The following is an 18226-nucleotide window of genomic DNA, read 5'->3' on the forward strand; positions in this document are numbered from 1 at the left end:
TTCAAAATAAAGTGGGCAATGTTATTTTTAAAAGTAAAAAAAAAAAAAAAAAAAAAAAAACCAAAAAACACAGGGAAAAGAAGCGGGGAGAAAGACAGGAGACATCTGGGCATCGAACCAGCCAGTCACAGAAGAAGAACATCTAGCTCCCATCCACGCAGCAGTCCCTCCATCAGCTTCTTCTCGCACCAGGACTGCAGGCGCTCCTCCTGGAGGGGCACCGGGTCCCCATCCAGCAGTCCAGGCAGGAGCGTGCCCACACATGCGAGAATTCCTCTGCCAGCGCCCTGGTGCACGGACTCAGCTGCAGGTAACAGGCAAGAGAAGAGGAAGAAATTCAGCCGAACTGGGTGTTACTGTGGAGGATGCACTGCTAAGACAGTGCCAGAGACTAGAAAGAATGTGAGTGATGACACCACAGCAAGTGAACTGGAGCTAACCTCTGAAGCAGTGACTGCTCTGGAGACAGCAGAAGCTTCCTGCACTAAAGAAACGATGGAAGCTAGTTGTAATGGGCAGTAAAAAAATGATGATGTCATCAAGTGGTACCATTAAAATCCATAAAGCCCATGCTGTCTAACAAAACCAATGAAATTAACGAAATCTCTTGAGTTTCTTTTGACAGGTTCGCTGCCGTGATCCATCTCATCAGCCTCGTGTTCCATCTTCGTGCTTCAGTGTCCTGTTGTTGCCAAACCCGCTTCATCAGCCAAGCAAAGAACTCGAAGACAAGTTCCAACGTCACGGCCAAACGCTCCGGCAATGAAATCAGTTCAATTCCCCTGTTTACCCAACAGCCCTGTTTACCACCCATGTGTTCACCCTAGTGGGACTAGTTGCAGTTGTTGTACCCGTGTTAATGTTCGGTTCCCTTTTCATTGTTGGACTAGATAAGTTATAACCAAGTTGCGATTGCATTTAGACGTTTAAAATAGTTCGCGTGTTGTTACTAATATGTTTCACGAGTTGTTACTAACATCAGTTTAGCACAGCTGCGAAGGCTTAATCGGTCATGGAGAGGGGGGAAATGTGGTGAGCTAGAAAGTTCGTTCAGAAGACGTCGTTATGCACGAGGAGTTAGACCCCGCCCTCTCCATGGCGTTAGCCAATCACAGCTGTATCGAAGTTACTTAAGCCCGTGTTTGCCGAGCAATAAACGCATTTCACCGTCGACTGCATCAGTGTAGCGAGTGATTTGTCCGGCGACTGGGATTGTAAGAGTGTATGTGTGTGTGTTCGCCGTGGCCCGCTCTAGCCAGGTCGCCACTTGCCTTCGTTTCTCCCCCAACGAAGGCAGCACACCCAAATCCGCCAGGGGGCGCTGCCACGCTCCGGATCCGCCAGGGGGCGCCGTCTGCTCCGGAGTGGGCGTGGCCTAAGCGAGGTGCTCGGCTCTGATTGGCTCTTGCAGGGAGGGGGCGGGGCCAGGGGCAGGGCCTCCAAACCTGGAAGCGGCGCAACGACCTGCGGGGAGCGTGGGAACGAGGGTGGGCAGGGACCCCAAAAATCCCCCTGAGAGCCCCCCAAAACCCCCTGAGACCCCTCCCCAAATATCCCTGAGACCCTCAGGCCCCCGATGAGACCCCTCTGAGACCCTCCCCCAAAAAACCCTCCTGAGTCCCCCCAAAACCGTCCCTGAAACCCCCAAACCTCCCCTGCCACCCCTCCGAGACCCTCCCCAAAATACCCCCAAAAATACCCCTGAGACCCCCCAAAATATCCTTGAGACTCCCAAAACCTCCCTGAGACCCCTCTGAGACCCCCCCAAATACCCCCAAAAATCCCCCTGAGACCCCCCCAAAATATCCCTGAGACCCCTCTGAGACCCTCCCCCAAATACCCCCAAACCCCCCCCAAGACCCCTTCGAGACCCCCCCAAACCCCACAAAACCTCTCTCATGACCCGCCCACCCCCCGTGTCTGAGACCCCCCCCCAAATTCCCCTTCACCTTCCCCGAGACCCCCCCAATCCCGACCCCTAATTCCATGACGGCGTTGGAAAAGAAGGGACGGGGTCTTCATGATTTGCAAGGAGCCATGGAGGGGTTGTTGGACCTCCTTGGGCTCCTCCTTGACCATGGAGAGCTGGTGGCACCTCCTTGGGCTCTTCATTGACCATGGAAGGCTGGTTGAACATCCTTGGGCTCCTCCTTGACCATGGAGGGCTGGTAGAACCTTCTTGGCCTCATCCTTGACCCCAGGAGGAGTGGTGTGACATCCATGGCCTCTTTATTGACCATGGAGGGGTGGTTGGACCTCCTTGGCCTCCTCAAACTCCTCCTTGACCATGGAGGGGTGGTTGGACCTCCTTGGCCTCCTCAAACTCCTCCTTGACCATGGAGGAGTGTTTGGACCTCTTCCACCTCCTTATCTTTTGCATTCCTTCCCCAAAATCCCACTTTCTTCTGCCAAGGCTTGGCCCTACTATGGCTAACAGACCACATGGGTAGAGACAAGCTGAGCAGTACTGGCAGTTCTACTCTCTGGTTGTATTCTGTTGTGTCACAATGGACACTTGCTTCCATGAGATCCCATTGTGTCACAGTGCTCTCCTGGGTAACATGAGGCCCTGCTGTGTCACAATGGTCACTTGTTTCCATGAGACCCATTGTGACTGAGTGTCCTTCCAGGCCCCTGAGTCCATGCTATGCAATAATGCAGCCTTGTTTCCACTAGGCCAGGCAATGTCCCAGGGGCACCTGTGTGCCATGAGGCCCCACTTGGTCAAAGCAGAGCCTTGGGCTGATGTGGGTGAGGGTCTGTAGTGATGCAGAGTCCCCAGGCAGGTGCAAAGGAGAGAGGATTTATTGTAAAACCAGGCCATTTTTAGCAGTTAGCCCATTATCAGTTACACTGTTTTAAAGCTTAACAAACATACTGGCTTATCTTCAAGAGAGGTCTGTCCATCTGGAATTAAAGCTCTCTCAATCATTATCTCACCTTTTGCTGCTTCTTTTGCCTCTCTGTCTGCCAGCTCATTTCCTTCCTCCAATTCTGAGCTCACCTTCTGGTGTGCCTTAATGTGCATAATTGCTACCTGCTCAGGTAGCTGAACTGCTTCCAGTAGCTGCAATATTTCCTGCATGTTTGATTTTTATCCCTTGTGAGTTTAACAGTCCCTTTCTTTCCAGATGGCTCCATGTGCATGTACAACCCCAAATGCATATTTTGAGTCTGTATAAATATTTATTTTCTTTCCTTTGTGATCTCTTAGGCATGGGTTAGAGTGATTATCTCAGCTTTTTGTGCAGTTATGTCTATTGGCAAGGGTCCAGATTCCATTACCTCTTTGCAGGTGGTAACTGCATACCCGGCATGTCGCTTTCCACTGATGACAGTAGCTGCTTCCATCAGTGAACCAGATTTCTGCATCATCCAAAGGGGTGGCCTTCAGATCTGGGCAGCTGGAGTAGGAGGCTTCGACAGTCTCCAGGCAGTCGTGGTGTACTGGCTCCCCTTGATTTGCACTAAGGAAAGAAGCTGGGTTGATAATGTTAGTTACAACTCTCTCTACATCATCTTGTTCTACCATGATGGCTTGGTATTTCAGGAACCTCTGTGGGGAGAGCCAGTGCCCGCCCTTTATTCCAGGACTGCAGACACTGTGTGAGACACCAATGCAGTCATTTTCTGGCCCAGTGTGAATTTGCATGCCTCTTGAATATTCAGCACCACTGCTGCAACGGACTCTGAGGCATCCTGGCCATCCCCTGGCTGTTGTGTCCAGTTGCTTGGAGAAGTGAGCAACTGCTCTCCTGTAAGGACCCAGATCCAGGGCCAGTATCCCCCGGGCAATTCCCTGCTTCTCATGGAGAAACAGAAACAATGGTTTACTCACGTCTGGGAGACCGAGAGCCGGAGCTGACATCAGAGCATTCTTCAGCTGGTGAAAGGCCCGTGTGGGCTCTTTTGCCCACTGCAGGTCTCTGTTCCCATTTGCAATGAGCGCATACAGAGGTTTTACAAGCAGCCCATAGCTGGGTATCCACAGCCTACACCATCCTGTCATTGCTAAGAATGGTCACAGCTCCTTTACTGTCTGAGGTTTCAGGGTTTGGCAGATCGCTTCCTTGTGATCTTGCCCTAGAGTCCGGTGTCCTGCACTAATTTCATAACCCAGATAAATTACCTTTTGCTTTGCTACCTGGGCCTTTTTCTTTGATACCCTGTATCCCTGAATGTCCTAGAAAGTTTAGGAGGTTTACCGTCCAGGCTACACATGCCTGTTTCAGTCCGGGTGGCTATGAGGCGATTGTCCACGTACTGCAGTAGCTTTCCTTCTTCTGGGGGAGCCTCCCAGGATTCCAGATCTTTGGCAAGTTGTTCTCCAAACTGGGTAGGAGTATTTTTAAATCCCTGAGGCAACACTGTCCATGTGAGCTGGGATTTGCGTCCACTTTTAGGGTTTTCCTCTTCAAATGTAAAAATTTTCTGGCTGTCCTCATGGAGAGGGAGGCAAAAGAAGGCATCTTTTAAGTTTAAAATGGTAAACCAAGTTAGCTCTGGTGTTAGGCACGTTAGCAAAGTGTATGGGTTTGCTACCACAGGATAGAGATTTTCACTTATTTTGTTAACAGCCCTTAGATCCTGTACTAACCAATACAACCCATCAGGTTTTCAGACCGGTAAGATGGGAGTATTGAACTCAGATTGACATTCTTTTAACAACCCTAACTGAAAATAGTTTTCAACTATCAGACTAATTCCATACCTATCTTCCTTTTTCAAGGGGTACTGTTTAATTCTAACTGGTTGGTTTTTTTTCCTTAAGTTTAATTACTATAGGAGGTGCATTTTTTGCCCTCCCTGAGTACATTAGAAGCCCACACTCCAGGAAACATTCGATTTGTTATTTCTTCACTAATTTCTCCCTCCATTTGACATTAACATTAAAGCTGTTAACATTAAACTTAATGCCTGTACTCTTCATCATTTACCTCCAGAATAACCTTCTCATTTTTACATTTAAGAATTACTTGTAATTGTTCTAACAAGTGTCTCCCCAAAAGATGTCTTGGGGAACTGGGCAGGTATAGAAATTTATGAATGCCCCATTGCTTTCCAAGCCTAACTTTAATGGTTTACAAAAATATGCTTTTTCAGGTTGCCCAGTTGCTCCTATTACTGTAACATGATCCTTCCCCACAGGTGCCAAAGTCTTATTCAGAGCTGAATATGTTGCCCCCATGTCAACCAGAAATTCCACTGCTTTCCCTTTTCCCCCCAGCTTCAAATTTATAACCAGTGGATCTCCTGGAGTGAGATCTACTGGTCCTCCTCAGTCTTCTTCCACATGTGCACTTTTCCCTTTCCCTAGTCTCCCTTTTCCTGAAGGCCACCCCAACTTCGTTCTGGGCATTGATTTTTCCAGTGACCATATTTCTTACATATCGCACACTGGTCTCTGCTCAGCTGGGATGGGCATTGTCTAGGTGGTCCCTGTCTGCATCTTCCTCTCTCCCTCTCACTTATGACAGCTACAAACTTCCTTATTCCTTGTTTATATCCTTCTTCCCAGTTACTAAAGACTCTCCACGCCTCATCCAACAGAGTCTCTAAGTTCCTCCCATCTGGCCCCCGTATCTTTTGAAGTTTTTGTCTTATGTCACGCGTAGATTGCCCCAGGAAGAAATCGACTGTTTGCTGTATCTCTACTTCAGACTCAGGGTCCAGTGATGTGTGACAGTGCATTGAATCCCTTAATCGATCAAGGATTTCCAATGATGGTTCAGAGGATCTCTGCTTGATTGCATACAACGCTGACCAATTTATAGTTTTGGGAATTGGCCTTTCCATTCCCTTTGTGATCCATTCCTGATAGCTTTCCAACTTTCTCAATTCTGCTGATCTGTTTGGGTCCCACTGCAGATTTTGGAGTGGGAAATAATCTTTCACATCCAATTGTTGGGTTTTATAATAATCTTCTGCCAGACCCCCTCCCGTTTTCATAGTCAATTGTTTTTCTGTCTCAGTCAGTGCACCCAATAATAATTGTATATCACTCCAATCCAGATTGTGTTGTTTTATTATATATTGCAGATGTTTAGCAGTGTTAACTGGGTTGCTGCGGTATTTTTTAGCAACGTTTCGCATGCCTCCGAGTCAATTGTGGAGAAGGGAACTTTAATCAATACCGTTCCTCCCTCTGGTCCCACTGCCTCTTGCAGAGGTGCCTGTAATATGTGTCTGCTGTCTAGTCCAGTGTGTGATCGGGGGTGGGGTCTGCATTCTCTGAGTCTGCATCCTCATCCTCATCCCTTTCCTGTCTTCTGTGGGGAGGCTTGAACAAATCATCCACCAGATCTTGTTCCTGGGCCACAGTGCAGGAACCTCATCCGACTTTGTAAATCTTTTCCCAATACTGCACGCTGAACACCACTGCTTAAGCTTTCCTCTCTTAGTCTTATTTTCCTTTTCCAGGGCCAATACCAGAGGGTCAGATGGAGCCCTGAGCCCACAATCCCTCTGCCATTTGGGGTGGTTTCTAGGAGAGAAAAACATATCTGCATATGCTACCTCTGTCCACTTCCCTTCCCTCCTAAGAAATAGCATGAGCTGTAATAGTGTGTTATAATCCAAAGTTCCACTGGGTGGCCACTGCGCTTCATCATCCAATTTATATAAAGGCCACCAGTCCTTGCAGAATCTAATAAGGTCTCTCTTGTTTTCTGTTCCCCTGTGTCCAGCAATGTCTTTCCAATCTGCAATAACACAGCCTAGTGGACTGGCATTAGGGATCTCTTTACTTTGTCCAGTACCCATTATCTACTGCTTCTTGTCCTGTCCCGTTTCCACCCAAATCTCTCTTCGCAATCTCTCACAGTTCTTTCCCAATCTTCCTCCCACATGCACATCCAAGTTGCAGGGACTAAATGTGATTTTCCACACACAAACTTTAGAACTTTAGGTTCAAAATCAGCTTGGTTAGGATGCCTCGAGTTTACACTGAGGGCATAGACCTTGCTGTCTGTCAGAGGAACAATACCAATGTTTTTCACAAGTCCTACACTGTGACAGTAACCATACAGCTGTGTGCCAACCTCTAGAAGCCCTAAAAAGCCCTGTAACACCTGCAAAAACAAGCTATTCCACTTCTCTCTTGAATGTCCATATCCTCTTGTGCAGGCTGTTCCCAATCCAAAGCTACCAACCTTCTAGCTGAAGTTCTATATATTCCTTCCAGATAAACTTAACCATTTCCTTTTCTATCCAGTAGTTCACTAGATTCAGAAATTCCCAAGGATCCAGTCCTAATCACTGAGGGAAGGGAATCCCTTCTATTCTTCTAGCCACAATTTAAAATATGCTCAAACCACCACACTATAACTCTGACAGTCCACAAATACCACCCATTTATATCTTGACTTCCCACTGCAGGAAGGAAGTTCCTTTAATTTGTCTTGCCAGACTCACACCATTCTTTCATCCTCTCCCAATCTTCCTCAAAAATGTCCCAGTCCTCAGGGACCAAATGATCTTTTCCACAGGCTAAATTTACTATCTCACATTTAGCATGCGCTGCCTCCCACTTATAATACCGCAGCAGCTCTGGTGCACACTCGGGGCACACAGGTCTCTGCCTGTAAGATGTACAATACCACCTATTCTCTCACTTCTTACACTGGAGAATACCCACGCTGAATGTCATTCCAGTTCCCAGTGGAAGATTGTCAGCCACACACAAAACAAGGAATTACTCCTGCTCATTCCCACCTCAATGGATTTCTAAGTCCTCTCTCAGCTGGGGGCTAGTTCTCAGTCAAAAGCCAAACAAGAACTAGTTTGGCTCAACTATACTCCTCCCAAAAACACCCTATCTATTTTACTGTCCTCTTGCCTTACAGCAGTCTGGCCCCATTCTGTATTCAAAAACTCTCCTGCCTCAAGCTGAAACCATATAGAAAGAGCCTGGCTAGATGGCCGAGCTCCTTCAGTTTGGGCTCGAGCTTCAACAGCCACTTCTACCAGCAAACTACAGCAGAGCTGCCAACAACACAGCCAGAGTAACAACACAGGAAACACAGGGCAGAATTACCAGCTTGCTGCAATTATAATTTTGTCACAAGATGGCAATCTTACTCTAAAATACACAATGACCAGCGGTGGCAGGGGACTGGTTAAGCCTGAACACCAAGTGTTACAGGGAATACCGTCCCTCAAGTGTTACAGGGAATACTGTCCCCAAGTGTTACATGGAATTCTGTCCCCCAAGTATAACAGGGAATACTGTCCCCCACGATCAGGGAGTCCCCACACACAACCCGAATCTCAAAGTCAAAATCACTGCAGGGAAGGGTATCTCTTTATTAAGGGACAAAGTATTCACCTCTTTTCAACACAGCACACAGCATGCAGCAATTTTACATGGTTACCCCAGTCACTTCACCTTTCTCCTGCTGTTTCGGCTGCCTGAAAATGAAAACCCAAATCCGGACTCCACTCTCGTGTCATACCAAAGGTACTTCTCACCAATCACACGCACAGTCACTCACAGAGTCAGGACACTGTCAAAATAACAATTATTAAAATAGCAGCAATAAACAAGGATTTGTCCAGTTCACCACCAGAACTGCTGGCAGGTCCCCCTAACAAAACAAACCCTTTCACTGGCCCCTAAACCCTTCTGATGCTTTCAGTCAAAACTGCAAAGACTTGTGCTGAGACAGAATGTCTTCTGTGACTTATCAGCTGCCTTTTAGCCACATGTTTGTCCTACAGGCTACCCCACATAATTTCAAACGTACTGTTTCATCTGCAATCCAGCAACAGGTCCTGTCTGTCCCCACGATGAGCAGCCGTGGAGTGGAGGTCCCTTCAGGAAGGTCCCAGCAGCACCAGAGATGTCCACAGCCCTGGCTGTTCTCACAGCAGAACAGAGGAGTCCTGTTGCGGTCGCCAAAATGATGCAGAGACAAAAACCATCTAACTAGTTTAAGTTAGAAAGTGGTTTGTTTATTACAATGCCAAGCACACTCGGGAGAAATCTCCCATAGGGATGTGTGAGGTACAAAGGGCTCTTGCCTTCTTTTATCAATGAAAGTGTTATTCATATAATTACCCAATACACCTATACATATGCATTATCTAACCTCACCTACCCTCCCTTCCTATTAAACTTCTAGGACCTTCCAGGAGGACTCTCAGAGCTGCTGCAGTGCAGGGGATGTGGCCCTAGGGCCACGTGAGGCACAGCCCAAGGCAGCTCCCTGTTCCAGGCTCTGCTGCAGGGCTGAGCAGCCGGGGCTGCAGCCAGGGGTGCCCAGGGCTGTCCTGCAGAGAAGGGTCCTGCAGCCCAGGGCGCTGTGCTGGGGCAGGGACTCTGCTGCCTGCCAGGGACAGCTCTCAGCCAGCCCTGGGAGCTGCTCTCAGCGCTGGGGAGAAGCTGTGGGGGCAAGGAGCGACCCTGAGCAGGGCAGGTGCTGCTGCTGAGAGGTGCTGAGGCAGGGCTGCTCCCAGCTCCAGACCAGCCTGGGCACAGCTCTGAAGAACGCTTCCCAGAAGAAGGTAAGCCTGGGATTACTGTAAACATCAGGAGATTTCATGAGAGTGTTTTCAATTTTCTCCTTGGAGAAGGATGGGAAAGTTGGGGTGATGACAAAAAGATTTTTGCTTTTTATACTTTTTTCATATATTTGTAGCTCTGTAAACTATTATTATATACTTATATCACTATAATCCTTAATTATCTCTGGTACATTTCCTAACCTTTCTCTTAGTTTTTAAACAATAAGCTTACCTTATAAATAAATTCCTCAAATACAGTATAGTCTTATTATCAGGAGGGAGACCTACAAGAAGAATATTTTGCTTTTTAATCAGAACATGAGCAGTCATAACAAAATTGGGGAAAAGAAGCCCTTGGACCTACTCCAATGGATTGAGTCAGGAGGGATATTTAACAGGGAAAACCAAATCTCCTATTGGATGTTTCTGTTAAATATCCTAATTTATACAATAAATTGTTAGAATTAGGGGCTGGAGAACCTGGAAGGTTCTGGGTTTTTTGTTACTGTTCTAACACTGTTGCAAGGGTTTTTTTCTTCTTTTGATTATAGATAACAGGAGGATGAGAGAAGCAGAACAAGAACTGTAATCCCAGAATCACAGAACATTCTGAGTTGAAAGGGACACACAGGACCATCAAAGTAATGTTTGAACATTTACAGAGACTCCATACCTGTAACTTTGGATGGTCAGTCTCTCTGCTGGGAGCCTCCCAAAGGCCCTTCAGCCACTCCTCAGCCCTGGGCAGCACCAGCATCACCTCTGCAGGGCACAGCAAGTCTCTCCTGAGCTGCCCTTGCCCACCTGCAGACAGACCCTGCCCTAGGCAGGGCCCTGCAGTCAGGCAGGTTTCTGTAGGGCCGGGTGAGTGCACAGAGGATGGGCTGGGCTCTGTGAGCCTGGCAGGGACAGGGCAGCTCTCAGGAGGAAATGTCCAGGCCCAGGGAGATGCTCAGGGAAGGAGAGGGGGCTGAACAGAGCAATGCTGGGGGCAGGAGGGCACTGCTGGTGAGTGGGAGGTGCCATGCACAGCTGGGTACAGGAACACTGCCCTGAGTGCCCGGCTGTCTCTGCCCTGCCCTTCCAGGCACAGCACCACAACATCTTCTCTTGTTTCTGCACTCCTCTGATGTTGTCATTGTTATCTGGTGCTCTCAGGGAGGCTCTGGGGTTTGCAGCAGCTGAGTCAGGCACTGCCCTTGGGATTCCTGCCAGGCAGGGGTGTCCATGGGAATGGGGTGTCCAAGCTTCCCTGTGAGCTGTGCAGCTGTGGGCAAAGCAGTCCATGGTAAAGGGGAATGAGCTGAGCCCCCTCCCTGAGATCCCATCATGGGCACACCCAGGGGTCTCCTTGCTGTGTCCTTCCAAGCCCTGAGCTGCCCTCCTGGGTGCAAATCTGTGCCAGAGCCTCTTGGAGTTCCCTGAATGTCCCACGGGGAAGTGCAGAGATGCCACAGCTGAGGAAATGCTGTTGGGTTTGCCAAGGGAGCCCTGAGTGTCCTTGGCAGAAGGGGGTGCTGACACCTTGCTGGGAGAGCTTTAGAGAGTGTGAGACATTCAGGGATCCCTCTGCCCTGTGCAGGGTCTGGTTTATCCCAGGGTGACACAGGAGTGTGATTGTGCTCTGATCCAGCCAAAGGTGCAAACACAGTGGAGTTGGGAATAAGCCCATCCAGCCCCTCACCTTGCCCTGAGCCACAGGGAATTCTTTGCCTCTCACATGTCCAAGTGGCAAACTCTGAGTGCAGAAGAAATTCTGGGGATTTCTGTCCTCAGAAAGCCAGGAATGATGAGTGGGTAGGAGAACAATGGCTAAAAATACTTCATGCTCTCCATGCACTTTAGAAGTGGGTGTGCAGATGCTACTGAGCCTTTCTGCATTAGGAGTGATTCCACTGATAAATCCTGGATATCCTGTGCCACACAGCAACAAACCCAGGGCAGCAGGGCAGGGATGGCTCCTTGAGAACCCCCTCGCACAGGCTGGCTGCTGCTGACACTCTCAAACATCACAACTGGAGCTCAGTCAGGGACCTAGGTGAAGGTTTTCCCAGAGCAGGAACAAGGTGGGGTGAGTCACAGTGGGACAGTCTGCAGGGAATGGCCCAGGTTTGGCTCAAAGCAGCCTCTGCTGACTTGTCACTGTCCATTATTCATTAACAGGTCCCCATGGCCGGCCTCAGCAAATGTCCAACAGCAGCTCCATCAGCCACTTCCTCCTGCTGCCATTGGCAGACACGCGGCAGCTGCAGCTCCTGCACTTCTGCCTCTTCCTGGGCATCTCCCTGGCTGCCCTCCTGGGCAACGGCCTCATCATCAGCGCCGTAGCCTGCGGCCACCACCTGCACACCCCCATGTTCTTCTTCCTGCTCAACCTGGCCCTCACTGACCTGGGCTGCATCTGCACCACTGTCCCCAAAGCCATGCACAATTCCCTCTGGGACACCAGGAACATCTCCTACTCAGGATGTGCTGCACAGCTCTTTCTGTTTATCTGTTTCTTTTCAGTAGAGTTTTCCCTCCTGACCATCATGTGCTACGACCACTACGTGTCCATCTGCAAACCCCTGCACTACGGGACCCTCCTGGGCAGCAGAGCTTGTGCCCACATGGCAGCAGCTGCCTGGGCCAGTGGCTTTCTCAATGCTCTGCTGCACACAGCCAATACATTTTCCCTGCCCCTGTGCCAGGGCAATGTCCTGGGCCAGTTCTTCTGTGAGGTGCCACAGATCCTCAAGCTCTTGTGCTCTAAATCCTACCTGAGGGAACTTGGGTTTCTTTTTGTTAGTGTCTGTTTAGGAGTTGTATGCTTTTTGTTCATGGTTTTCTCCTACGTGCAGATCTTCAGGGCTGTGCTGAGGATCTCCTCTGATCAGGGACGACACAAAGCCTTTTCCACCTGCCTCCCTTACCTCGCCGTGGTCTCCCTGTTTATCAGCACTGCAGTGTTTGCCTACCTGAAGCCCCCCTCCATCTCCTACCCATCCTTGGATGTCTCAGTCACAGTTCTGTATTCAGTCGTGACTCCTACCCTGAACCCTTTCATCTACAGCCTGAGGAACCAGGAGCTCAAGGGTGCCTTGAGAAAATTAATGACTCTGTATTTTCAGAAGCATTAAACTCTTTCCTGCTGCAGAGCCTTTTGAATGTAACACTTTATAATTTCTGCCTTTTTCTCCCTATTCGATTGTTCTTTCTATGGTAAATTTTTCTATTGTTATATGTTTATTAAAAAATACTATAGTATTACTCTTTGCATTTCTACGTTAATATCTACCTTTCTTTTGAAACACAAACTCTTTGAGGAGGTTTGTTCCCTTGGCATCTAAATAAAAAAGAAGTGACTGCCCTGACCTATGTGTCCAGGGATTCTTCCTTAGCCCTTCTCTGTCTCTGCAGGGAAGTATCTGAGAGCAGAGGTGGAGGAAAGGGACTCCCAGCACAGCAGCACAGCCAGGGACAAATGGCAGCAGGCTCTGGCTCTTCCCTTGTCTGTGCAAGCTCAGAAGTTCCTGCAGGCAGGGGTGGCACTGCCCTCCAACATGTGGCATTTCTGCCCGTCTGGGCAGCAGAATGTGCCAGAGGCACAAACACCTCCAGGGGTCACTCTCTTATCTGCCTTCAGTTTCCATGAGCACCAAGCAGAGAAACAAGTGCTCAGTCACAGGTGCCCAAGCAGGAGAGAGGGGGACATGAAGGCCTAAATCTTTCCCTGGAAAACAGGACATCCTGAATGCGATCTGAGTGCTGGAACCCAGGGCTCAGTCCCCAGTGCTGCACAATTACACTCTTGCTCTTTGATCTCCAAACTCACTGCTTTTCACATCCAGTCTTCCCCTCTTGTGTTCACAGGAGTATTCTGTGTGTACTTTAGAGCTGGCATCCTGCGGCAGCTCCTGCCCAGCCTGGGCAGGCACAAAGTCTCTCCCCCTGCTCCTCTCACCTCCCCAGTGCCACTGTTTCCTGCAGCATCCTCAGCCATGCCCAGCACAGCCCTCCTGAGACACTTGGACACAGCCCATTCCTACATCCTCCTCATGCACCTGCTCAACCCCCTCAACCATAGCAGAAACATCCAGGGAAGGGAGGCCCCAGGGAAAATGCTCAGGACAGCCATGGACTTCACAAAGTGACAATTGGAGTGAGGGTCTGTGGGGAGAAATCAGAGCTGCCTCCCTTAGAACCATCCCACAGACCTGGACAGGGCTGTGATGTGTTCTGGGCACTGACCTGGAACTGAGGGATGTGGAAAAGGCCTTTTGTGTCTGGGATGTTGACAAGGCTGGGCAGTGTCACTCTGAGACCTCCCTTAAACCTATTGGAAAGGCCAGAGCCATCCCAGAGGGTCCTGGGCACTTGCAAAGGGCAGACATGGCACCAGTCTGCAAACAGGGCAGGGAGGGGCACTGGCAGAGTCACACACTGCTCAGGCTCAGCAGGGAAGGGCATGGGGCAAATCCTCCTGCAGCCATTCCAGGCCCTAGCAGCTCAAGGCAGGGATTGCAGAACCCCCGTGGAGGGAAAAGAAGGGAATGTTGAGTGCCCAGACTTTAGCCAGGCCTGGGACATGCTCTGCTGTGCTCTCCTCAGAGTCAGACTGGAGAGAGCTGGGCTGCAGGAGTGGAACATGGGGTGGGTGGGAATTTGGCTGAGCAATCAGGGTCAAATGTCATCCATGGCACAGAGTCCTCTTGGCAACCACTCCCTGGGGACATCCCTCAGGGAGCAGCCCTTGAGCACCACCGTGGAACATTTCTATTATTTCTACCGTGGCATGAAATGCATTTTCAATTCCCTTGTGGATGCTGCCAAGTTGCAGGGAGTCTGTGACCAAACTCATCTAATAATTGTGACTGAGAAATGTAATTGGGCAATTGGGTAAATTTGTCTTGCCATCAGGTACAAACCAAGCCACAAGAAAAGGGAGAAAAGACCTATGCATCAGGTGAAAGGCAGTTCAGTAGGGAAAAAAAAGAAACCAACAAAAACCCAACCAAAAAAACAAAGCAAGACCCTCCCACAACAACAAAAACTACACAAACAAACAAACCACAAATACCAAAGGCCACACACAGAAATCCACAGGAAATCTGCTATCAGTGGAAAATGTTTAACCATCTTGTGGCTGGAGACGATTCTGTATGTGTAGGTGGTGTTCTGAAAGAAAAGTACAGTAGTTTCACGAATACAAGCCGCACCCTGAATATTAGCCGCACTTTTGTTCGTAGCGAGAATTCGTGCGCAGCTTTCACGAATTTGCCAATTAGTAACAGGATCGCGGCATAGTGGGGTTTACTTGCTTGGGGCGGGGCCAGGCAGGCTCGGCCCACTCATGGTTGCCAATGGGGCCAGGTGGCCCAGCTCAGTGCTACGGCTCAGCAGGGCTGGTCGGGTGGTGCTGCTGCCGCCGCCGGGCCCCCTGGCCCCCCTCTCCCATCAGCACCGCCCCGCTGCCGCGTTTGCTCGCCCTGTGGTTGGTGCTGCCACCGCCGCTGCCGGGCTCGCCAGCCGCCCCGCGCCACGTTTGCTCGCCCTGCCGGCGGTGCTGCCACCGCCGCCGCTGCTGCCGGGCTCAGTGGCCACCCCGCTGCCGCGTTTGCTCACCCTGCCGGCGGTGCCGCCGCCGCCGGGCTCGCCGGCCACCCCCTCCCGTCTGCACCGCCGCTGCGTTTGCTCGCCCTGGTCAGCACTGCAGGCCCCCGCACCGCCGGGCTCCCCCACGCTGCTGGCCCCGATTCTGCTGGGCTTCCCCCGCCCTGCTGGCCTGGGATCTGCCGCCCCCCCTGCCCCGCCCTGCTGGCCCAGGCTCAACCGCCCATCCCCCGCACTGCTGGCCCCGCCTCTGCCAGGCTTTCCCACCTCTGTCGGGGCCGGCTGGGCTCCAGCTTGGCTTGGGGCTGCCGCGGGCTCTCACTTTCGTGTTGGCAGCTTTTAGAATATTGTTCATATATTAGCCGCCCCCGAATATTGGCCGCACTTCCGGGTTTCCACCAAAATTTTGGTCAAATTGCTGCAGCTTGTATTTGTGAAATTACTGTATCTTTAAAAAAAAACATTTCCATATACCCCTTGCCTCCCACTTCTTTCACTTTATTTCTGATCATGGTGTAGCATGGAATGGAACATCCCTTGGGTCAGTCCAGCCCAGCTTTCCCATCCCTGCTCCCTCAGGAACACCTGCCCACCTCAAGCCCGTGGGTTGCAGGGGCTTGCAGACACGCCTCATGCAGAGCGAGCACAGTGACAGGGACAGGAGAACAGAACAACATTTACAGTAATTTCACGATTACAAGCCACACTGTTTCGACCAAAATTTTGCTCCCATCCCAGAACTGTGGCTTACACTCAGGAGTGGCTAATATGTGAATAATTTTCTGACATTTCCAACCCTGGAAGTGCAAACCGAGTCAGTGCAAACTGCCAAGTTGAGCACCTGCCGGTAAAACCCGGCATTTATGCGATTGTTACAAATTGGTTACTGTGTTGCGCGGTGGGTGGAGTCAGGCTCCATGCAGGCAGCATGGCGTGGGGAGAAGCGGGGGAGCTCCCTCCTGCTGGCCCCATGGTCGGGGAGAGGCGGGGTCTCCCATCCCCATGTGCCACTGCTGCGGGAGGCGAGGGCTCCATCCCCGCCTCCCACCACCGCCGCGGGTGCCGGAGGGCTCTGTGCCCCCCTGGCACCACGGCACAGCACCGGACCAGGGCGAATGAGCCCAGCGGTGGCGGCGGCCGGCCCCGAGCCCTCACGACCCGAACCGAGCCAGTAAACCCCGCCATGCTGCGATTCTGTTACTATTTGGCAACTTTGTTGCACACAAGTCCTCGCTGCGAATGACAGAGCAGCTTATAATTGGGTGCAGCTTGTGTATGGACAAAGAACGAAATGTTTGCCAGCACTCGGTGATGCGGCTTATAGTCAGTGCAACTTGTAATCGTGAAATTACTGTAAGTGTGTTTATATAAGATACTTTTTTGGAGGATGGAAAATGGGGACCCAGTGCTTAGTGCTTCGTTATTTCTGTTAGGTTTTCTTTTAGTAAAGAGCCTGACAAACCTCTGGGTTTGTTGTACTAGTTCCTGGCTGGATTGCACACAAGTCAGTTTCTGTTCAGTAATATTCCTCCTCAAACTATTCCAAGCTTTTAGGGCTCTTTTTGGTTTTTGTTGCATTCTTTGGAAGAGCTAGGTGAGATGGACTTTTGTGATACAGCTCTGTTGCTGTGTATATTGTTGGTGTTCTTTGTGGGCTTTGTTAATACCTGTTTGTGATTGATGGCATAAAACAGCTGAATAAAGTTTGTGAAGTTCTTTGCTCGTGTTCCCCTGGACTCTGGTACCACTGATTGCACTGAGCAGTTGTCTGTCTTAACACACCTTGTCCTTAAGAGACCTTAAGTTAGACAGTAACAGGCTTTTCAGATGAACCTCTGCATTAGTATCAAACCAGTATTTGTTACAAATCATAACTAGAAGAAAAGTAGTTCTTAAATAGGTGATTTTATTTTTTTTACAAAGTCTGATGAACTTTTTCGCCCCCCATCTCCAGCTGAATACATTTCCTGAGCTTAGTCTCCCTTGTTTTTTTTTGGGACTCAGTGGACAGAGAGGCTCTCTCTTACTTTGCATCAGTCATTTAAAAAAAACAATTTATGTCTGTTCAGTTGCTCTGCCTTTTCACATCCCTAAGTGCAATTGCATGCAAGTACTTTCCAGGTTTTATAATATTCTCAGAATATCCCACAGCCTTCCTTATCTCTGCCCTGTGGTAGTTACTGTGCTGTTAACTGTTCTTCGTTATCCAGTGTCACATTCTGTATAAAGGTGTTTTTAAGAAATAACTTTCTTGATGCTGCCTGTCCTGTTCGTGGCATCATTTATCCATGTTTGTGCCGTAGTCTACCCAGTGCTGGGGTTTTTTTCCTTCCCCAGAACCTCAGATAATCTGAAAGAATAATTGATAGTTGCCATAGGAGGCAGGCAGGCAGGATGGAAATAGGCCAAGATAGGAAGGGGGTGTTATTATCTTTCTGTTACAGCTGAAGGAAGGAGAACGTTTTAGTTCTAGTTTTAGTATAAAGCTTCTTTTCCTTGTTTGCAACAAAACCAGCAAACTTCAAGCTAAAAATAGCTTAATTTAACTTAATTTCTGATGTTTTGAGAAAGGAGGGTGCAGAGCAGCAGGGATGGTTAACATTTTCTCCTTTGTTCATTGTCTGCTAACCAGTGGTCCTGCTTCTTTTAGGGTCTGTGATGGCTCCCACTGATGGTGACACATCAGCAAACTGTGTCTAAACTACAGTGGTAGTTACTCTGGAAAAGCCTGTCCATTCCTACTAATTCTTGTCATATTCCATTGGCTGTTTTAGATATGCTTAGAAATTTATTTGATGCCGACTGCTGAAATTCAGGTTAAAAGTTCAGAAAGGTTCTATCCAATGTTGTAGCACTTTGAAGTTTAGAGCCATTTTACAAGTGGTTTCTCTTCATTTTATTCCTAAACTTGCTTGGTTCTTTAGTAGTGTGCATTTCCATGGAAAGTTTCTGGTTTCCGTCCTCTCCCTCCCCAAAATCTCCTCATTTCTTTCCTTGGAAATTTATATTCCAAACTTCTGGTGTCCTTCCTTCCTCATTTTCTCATGAAAACCAAATGAAAAAGCCCTCTGCAAGATGCCAGTACATGGGTAAGGCTGTAAAACTTTAATGGCTTATCTGCTAATTTAGG

At 49.3% G+C, this 18226-nt stretch overlaps 1 protein-coding gene across 1 annotated transcript; it reads left to right on the plus strand.

Annotated features, from left to right (window-relative positions):
- The first annotated feature begins 11690 nt into the window (after positions 1–11690).
- Positions 11691–12674, plus strand: LOC117011523 (olfactory receptor 14J1-like). The gene has a single exon (XM_033086947.1). It carries the CDS (start codon positions 11691–11693, stop codon positions 12621–12623), a length of 933 nt encoding a protein of 310 aa, XP_032942838.1. The 3' UTR covers positions 12624–12674.
- The last annotated feature ends 5552 nt before the right edge of the window (positions 12675–18226 follow it).

Source organism: Catharus ustulatus, unplaced genomic scaffold (assembly GCF_009819885.2).
Source record: "Catharus ustulatus isolate bCatUst1 unplaced genomic scaffold, bCatUst1.pri.v2 scaffold_75_arrow_ctg1, whole genome shotgun sequence".
Classification (NCBI taxonomy): Eukaryota; Metazoa; Chordata; class Aves; order Passeriformes; family Turdidae; genus Catharus; species Catharus ustulatus.